The sequence below is a fragment of the Salarias fasciatus genome, chromosome 20 (genome assembly GCF_902148845.1).
Source record: "Salarias fasciatus chromosome 20, fSalaFa1.1, whole genome shotgun sequence".
NCBI classification, from domain to species: domain Eukaryota; kingdom Metazoa; phylum Chordata; class Actinopteri; order Blenniiformes; family Blenniidae; genus Salarias; species Salarias fasciatus.
In genome coordinates this window covers 3,885,371-3,893,294 of record NC_043764.1, presented here as the reverse complement: position 1 = coordinate 3,893,294, position 7,924 = coordinate 3,885,371, and the positions used below count along the sequence as shown (strand labels likewise).

General features: G+C 40.4%; 1 protein-coding gene across 1 annotated transcript; it reads left to right on the top strand.

Moving 5' to 3' along the window:
• The first annotated feature begins 412 nt into the window (after positions 1-412).
• Positions 413-6,004, top strand: LOC115408391 (V-set and transmembrane domain-containing protein 2-like protein). Its single transcript, XM_030119117.1, has 4 exons — positions 413-419; positions 521-690; positions 1,867-1,911; positions 5,537-6,004. Exons 1-4 carry the CDS (start codon positions 413-415, stop codon positions 6,002-6,004), a joined length of 690 nt encoding a protein of 229 aa, XP_029974977.1.
• Positions 6,005-7,924: the final 1,920 nt, after the last annotated feature.

The following is a 7,924-nucleotide window of genomic DNA, read 5'->3' as shown; positions in this document are numbered from 1 at the left end:
GCAGCGTAGCTGAAAACTCCGCCATGTCAGCCACCTCACAGTGAACCTTCTCGTGCTGTTTTAGTGAATAATCAGTTATTACACCTCGCCAGCGACAGCCTGATGAAGTAATGAGTTATAAGACACACTGCTGGGTGTTTAGCACCTTGAATCCGAGTGTCAGCAGCACCTGGAACCTGTCAAGACATTATATTTATATGAGTCCAATGCACGACAGATAATCACATTTTTGGCGTGAAATTCTCAGGAGGCATTTATTTACACTTTTCTAAAACTCTTTTCATCTCAAAATGATTAAATTACGCTTCGGTGCAAAACTGTAAGTGATCTCTCTGTTACATATTACCTATCATGATGCTGAAACACTGGAATTTCCCCATAGTGGGATAAATGATCTAAAGGTCTTCCAGAAATGCCGTGTCAGTGTGATTTCAGCTTTTGGACGGAGCTTCCTTCCTCAACGCCTTCTGCACTGACAAACATTTGTTCACGGTGTGTGTTTCTGTGTGTGTTTTTCCAGCCATGTTCACCGAGGTTCCCCACGACATGACGGCTCAGAGAGGTCAGGACGTGGAGATGGCCTGCTCCTTCAGAGGAGCCGGCACGCCGTCCTATTCCCTGGAGATTCAGTGGTGGTACATCAGGAACCATCTGGACTGGACGGACAGGCAGCCCTGGACCACCAATGAAGTAGGTTCCTCCGTTTCACCACTGTGGTCTCCATCTTCACTTTTATATGTCTTAACTTCACCAAGTGTCAAGTCCAACTCCACATTTTGGTCACTCCATAGTAAAGATCGAAGAGATCAACAGGGAAGATCGAGCAATGAGAATAAAACAATGAAAATTAAAACATTTAGTAACATTACAAAAATGTCTTTTATCTTTTTTTTTAAGAATTAGATTTGTACTTGAAAATGCTAACTACTAAACATATGCTTGTTGGGCTTTATACTGTAGGATTGACATGGATCGTGTGTAATATTATCAGTTAAACCTCATGTTTACTTTTTATTTAGATACTTTGATTTAAAACAGCTTGCTTACAACAACACTCAATGAATTAATACTACTTAGTGGCTTATTACTCTGTGGAGACTGCAGTGATATTGTAACTCTGAGGTCTGCAGACTTTGCATTAATGCAGTGTGGAAGCTAATCCATTTTAAACATCTAGGCTGTTTTTTACAGCTGCAATGTTTTCAAAAGATTAGATCAATTTTAACTACGTATATAGCATTTTTTCCGTTTATACACTTCCGTATATACTTTTCTTTGTAATCTGTTTTCTTTTTTTCTTTCTTTTTATTTTCTCCTTGCAAGCCTTTTTTTGTTTTCCCCCTTTTGTATATTTTTCTATTTTGTTCTTTTTCATCGTATTTCCTGGAAACTGTGGCTGACAGCAGTTTTATCTTTTTTTTAATCAGTTTTCATCTTGGAGATTAGACAGTTTTTGAAAATCAGTGTGGAATGCGAATGAAATGAAAAAGAAAAGTGTTTTATTATTGTTTATTAATGTAACACATTCTGAAATCCAGGGAGCCGATACAGAGGAGCTGAAGAGCCACATGTGGCTCCAGAACCGCAGGTTGAACATCAGTGATCGAAGTGACTCATTATACAGCAGGAAAAGTATTTTATTTGGGTGTATGTATTAGGTATCAACCTTTTGTGAAGGAATGTGTGACAGTAGCGTTGTAGCACATTTCAAGGACTTGGTCTCGGCTCCTGAAAGTCTTGGTCAACACTAAAAGACCGAAAACTCTGAAGCATGCAAGGAGGAATTAATTTATTCATGTAAAAAATAAAATGATGCATCAAATTGAAGAGGAGAAGCTTGGTTTAAAGAATATATCTTTTCCTCAGGTGGCCCCAGAAGAGGAGATGCCAAAAGATGCTACAAAGATAAGTGTAAGTTGAGTTGTTTCTGCAGTTCTTATCCAAATAAAGGCCTTTCTGTTTGCCTCGTCGTTTTCCAGGATGAGACAATTAAATTTAGATCAGTACATGGAAGTTTCTGTTGAGGATGATCTGCAGATGTGTTTTCTTCGTTAACATGCCCACTTCGATCTCGACGGGTTTGAGGCGGGTGGTGACGCTTCCTCCTTGACAGGATCACATCTTCAGAATGGACTTCGTGCTCCGGATAGAATTAAACTAAAAAATAGTTTTGTTGAAAGTTGAAGTTGTGGTATTTTATTCACAGCTATGAATCAGTGTTATGTTCAACAAGACCCGTTTACATGACAACGCTGCTCGGAACCACTGAAAACACAACTTTTCTGAAACGCTGCACCCGCACCCGTGTGTGGTTTCATTACAAAAACAGCACCAACTAGTGGCCCTACATGAAAACTACACCCTTTTCTGTGGTTCTGCTGTTTCCATGTAGATGTGAAACTTTTATGAAAACAGAAACGTGAAAATGATGAGTTTTCTTTTGAGTCATTATGTAAATTCAGTTTTGGTTGCTTTGACACTGGAATTCAAATATTTGTGAGCAGGGGCGGAGCTTCAGGGGGCCGCAGGATGGGAGGGGTGGGTCCCAGCTGTGGATGGACCTCGCAATTTGACATGACTTTGTGATTTAGCGCTTAGCATGATACAGAGAATTTCTCAAGTTATGCTTTCCTTGAGGTTCCTTCTGTGAATTTTCTATATTTTGCTGTATTGATTCGATTTTCTTCTGGACAAACATTCTGGAGACCCTCGAGAAGCATCCCTCTGGACATGATGCTGCCACCACCATGCTGAGGGTGTTTGGATTGTAGTTTCTAGAACAAATACCATTTCATCTAATCTGACAGCCACAAAACTCAAAATCTTCCTCTAGTTCATGTTTCAGTCTCATACGGGTCTTTAAGTAATGTTGCAAGGTTTAAATAGGGCTAAAATTAAAAAATAAAACATATTTTTTATATATGATGGCAGTGTTTGATTGGTTCTGATGAAGGTCAGACCTAATCAGTCTGATCAAGTAAGTTTAGCAGACATAAAGAGATCTGGGCTGTAGATACATTTTTATTATAGTAACTAACAGAAGCACAAAACCTGCACTGTGATAATTATTTTATCAAAACAGAAAATGAAAATTATAGTGGGGGTGCAACAATGAAAAGGAAAAAACATAATGTTAAATGTATTTTTTGTTAATTTAGAATTTCATTGTTCAGGCTTTACTAAAATGATTTTGAGTAAAATGTAGCATACCATTTGTCATTGTTGTAATTTATAGGTTATTATGATGTTATTTAACAGTACAGTCCATGTGGCCCCAAATTCCAATGAGTTTCACACTGTTGAAACGACAGATAAATATTCAATAAGGCAATTTAAAAATTAAGAAATCATCCTATGCAAAAAAGCAAGCAATTGCTGTATTTCACGCAAACACAGAAATGAGAGTTGAAATGTCTGTGTGGAGAAAACAAAAAAAACATGAAGCCCATCCTTCTTCTTTCTCCCAGTGGCTGCTGCTGATTGGCTGTAATGGCAGCAGCTGTGTGTGTGTGTGTGTGTGTGTGTGAGTAGACACACTACAGACTGTGCAGCTGAAAAATCATCATTATGAGAAATATGTTTCTAACATCCAGAAAAAACAACAGAGCAGACTCATGTATGCATAAATCTGCACATGAATGTTGCCATGTTTTTGCACACACACACACACACACACACACACACACACACACACACACACACACACACACACACACACACACACACACACACACACTCAGTCTTGTATTTCTATCCTTGTGGGGACCGTCCATTGACTCCCATTCATGTCTAGCCCCTAACCCTGACCCTTACCCTAACCCTAACCCACACCACAACAAAGCCTAACCCTAAAGAAATGTTTTTGCACTTTTACTTTTTTCAGTAACAACAACATGGTCAAGAAAACACTGTTTGTTCTTATTAGGACCGGAAAAAGGTCCCCACAAGGCATGTCGTTCCACGTTTTGCTATCCTTGTGGGGACATTTGGCCCCAACAAGGATAGAAATACGAGAACACACACACACACACACACACACACACACACACACACACACACACACACACACACACACACACACACGCACACACGCGCACACACACACACACACACACACACACACGATCTGAAATGTGTGGCGGGTGATAAATGAAGCTGTATTTATATCTCGGTGCGTCACATCTCTCAACGTCCCCAGACTCTCATCATCTCAGCAGTGCTGCTCTGTGAACTCGCAGAGCTTTTACCACCAAAACAAGGACTATTCACTCTCCCAAGGCCACAAATAGAATTTTTGAAGCAGGCACCTTTTTCTGAAGAAGTGGAGGAGGAGTGAAGCTCTTTTCTTTCTACCCCAGTGTATCGAAATGCATTCAAAGGCCGTTTCCAAGCATAACATTTAACATATAGTAGAAAAGAAGACTGATGTGAAAAGTGATTCCTCACACTGCTCCGTGCAATAGTGTTTTTTTTAATTAGTCCTAACCCCTCCCGAGAGACAGGCTCATGTAACTGCCAGCTCATATATCCCGACATATGTTGGCATATCAGCACAAATCCCTCTTCTAATAAGGAGGAAGCACCCGAGATTGCACTTGTTGTGATTTTTAAATAAATAAATAAATAAATAAATTAATAAATAAATAAAGCCCAGAAAGCCAGCTGTAAAGCTGTTGAAAGCCATCGGAAACAAACGTAGTCTGGCACATTTTTTATTCTAATGTACAATCATTCAGAGTTTACCTTAAAAAAAACACACACACATCTATATCTATCTATCTATCTATCTATCTATCTATCTATCTATCTATATATATATATGTGTATATATGTATATATATATAAATATACATATACATATACATATATATATATATATACATATACATATACATATACATATATATATACATATACATATATATATATATATATATATATATATATATATATATATATATATATATATATATATATATATACATATCTATATATACTTTTTTATGGGCCACTAGTAGGTACTGTTGGTTGGTTTTGTGACGTAGTAATGTAACCACACACGTGCAGAGAGAACAATAGGCATTCAGAATATTACCAATGGGAGTACAGGACATTCAGGTTGTTATTCTGGCTGAGTCCCAGGAGAAAATGAACTGAGAGGACTCAGGAAAAAACATTGTTTGAGGCACATCGAAGCCAAATTAGGTGTAGTAACTGTTCAACTCAATTCATTTCAGCTTTATTTATCAAGTGCCAATTACAATATGGTAATTTCTAGACACTTTTACAGGGAAATCCCAAAAAATCCATGAGAAAGCATAAGCTACTGTGGAAAGGAAAAATTCACTTTTAAAAGCAAGAAACCTGCAGAACCAGGCTCAGAGGTGGCGGCTTTCTGCCATTCGGGTTGGGGTGAGGGGATAGAGAAAGAGAAAGAGATTGGACAGACGGAAACATTTCTTGTATCGACACTGTTCTGTATTTCGCGTCTTCTTTGTGTTTTTCTTTCTTTGACCTTTTTATCCATCTTTTCCAGGTGGTGAAAGTTGTAGGAAGCAACATCTCTCACAAACTCCGTCTCTCCCGGGTGAAGCCGTCCGACGAGGGCACCTACGAGTGCCGCGTGATCGACTTCAGCGACGACGCCGGCGCCCGCCACCACCGCGTCAGGGCCTACCTGCAGGTGGTGCCGGAGAGCGACGTGGCGGACAACGGCCACAACGACAACTTCGAGGCCCTGGACGACACCAAGAGGGTGCTGGGCTTCGATGACCGCGAGTCCCATCACGCCGGCGGCAAGGAGCACAGTCACGGCCACCACGGGCAGAACCACGCCCACCACCAGGAGCACGCCAAGCGGCCCCCGTCGTCCCCCCACCACGCTCACAGCCACAGCGGCGGCGCCGCTCAGCAGCACAAGGGGGGCAGAGAGCTGAGGAAGAGGGACGTGGACAGTAACCACAGCCACAATGACTGCTCCAACGAGCCCAGCTGCACGCTGTAGGAGGCCCCGCCCCCGAGCCACAGATCACACCGCGCAAAAAGACACCCTCCCCGACCCACAGGCAGCAGGCGCGTACAGTCTGCGGCGCTGTGAAGTGTGCGGGGAGTGTAGCTTTTTCCAGCTCTGGGTTGGAGCTGCTCGCTGGAGGGGGGCGGCTGATGTGTAGATCTGGGCAGCTCCACTCGTTTCACATTAAAAAAAAAAAAAAAAACTAAATTATTAATCCGTGCTCTGTTCCACTCTTGTACTTTAGATACTGTAAATGACCAGATCTGCTTTTCATGCTCATACTTTCACTGCCTTACTGCTGTTGGAGACAAAAAAGGGAAAAAAAAAACCCAAAAAACTGGTACTTACAGTAGAAAAACAGCTCGTTTCTCCTTTTATTCCAAAGGAAATTAAAATCCTCTCAACAGGACAGGAGTGTGGCGCAAAAGAAGCTGTATGCACCCCAAATTTCTGTGCATTGTGTTGGCTCACAGAAAGAGAAACATGCTTCCTTCAGCAGGAATTCATCAAGGTCCCAGAGCAGCAGCAAGGACAGACACACACACACACACACACACACACACACACACACACACACACACACACACACACACACAAATAAAGCTGGGATTTCACCTCAAACATGAAAAAATCATTTCCGTCCCCAAGTAACAAGATCACAGTCAAGATACTGAAGTTTCCTTTGTTCCAGCCTCCAGATTACTTTCCTGCTGCTCATTAAAAAAAGCCTCAATCCGCTCCACTACAAGCCTCTAATCCGCTCTGTACATATGACTGTATAGTATAAAAGAGAAAGGTTAGTGCATGTTCAGTAATTTTCTTAAAAGACTTTTTCAACCAATCACACACAGAGTGTCTGTTGAGGATGTTTTGTTCGGTTTCAAGAAGGTCTTTTTCTACATTAGAAGTCCTTATTCCCCTCGTTCTGTTGCTTTGCCGCTCTCCAAAGTGCTGTACAGACAGATGAATGACACATCCTCCTCATAGCTGCTCAGAAAGGGGGTTACCCTGATGTATCTTAGTACTTACAAGTGTTTTATTTTTGTTTTTTAATGCAGGGCCACACAGCCCGACCCCTGTGATCTCTCTGAATGAGGCTGCAGTGTGAAGGTGATGAGGGATGTACGATACGGGGCGTTCCAGGCAATACTTCACTGTAGAGGGGGATGTTTGTGAGCAGCAGTGATCAGTGAGAAGTTTTGGTTTTTTTTTTCTCTAAATAATAAATTTAATTCGATGTTTTGTAAAGAAGAGATCACTATCGGGAGTAAAAACAGAGGGAAAATGTACATTTCTTCTAGATTGTTTGGTCTCACACTCACTAAGTGTATGCCTTTATCAAATGAAATAAATTGTATATGAAACAAGAGCGAGTGCCTGGCTGCCGTTTTTTTTTTTTTTTAAATTGAATTAATATGATAAGATAAATTCTGTTTACAGATAATTACCTGAAAAATAGTCAATTGATTTTCTCTCTAAATTCAATAAAAGATGAACTTCGAATAATTAAATGAAGAAAAATGAATAGAAAGAAAAAAAACAAAATAAAACAAAAAGCAGACAGATTTTTAAAAACTTTTCAATCATTCTGTTATAGATTCCATGTTTAGGATCATTGTTCCAGATCATCTCCCAACCTCTACTGAGCTTCAGTTTATGGACAGACCAATAAGCCTGATGGTCTGACTCTTCAGGTCACTGAGGAAGCAAAGCAGCTCTAAACTATGATGCTGCCTCCACCGTACTTCATCAGTGCAATGCTTTTCAGCAGACTTTGGCCTTTGTAGTATTATTCAAGTCTTACTCAACTTTACAGACATGATCAATGACTTTTCATCTTGAAGCTATGAAATGAATTGTGGTGTTCCACCAGGATCTGCATTAGGCCCTCTAGTTTTCAGCTTTAATAAT

Bases quoted from the DNA above. Each gene is read 5' to 3' on its own strand.
- LOC115408391 (XM_030119117.1), top strand. The intron at 691-1,866 runs GTAGGTTCCTCC...TCTTTTCCTCAG, and splicing joins AGCCCTGGACCACCAATGAA to GTGGCCCCAGAAGAGGAGAT. The intron at 1,912-5,536 runs GTAAGTTGAGTT...CATCTTTTCCAG, and splicing joins AAGATGCTACAAAGATAAGT to GTGGTGAAAGTTGTAGGAAG.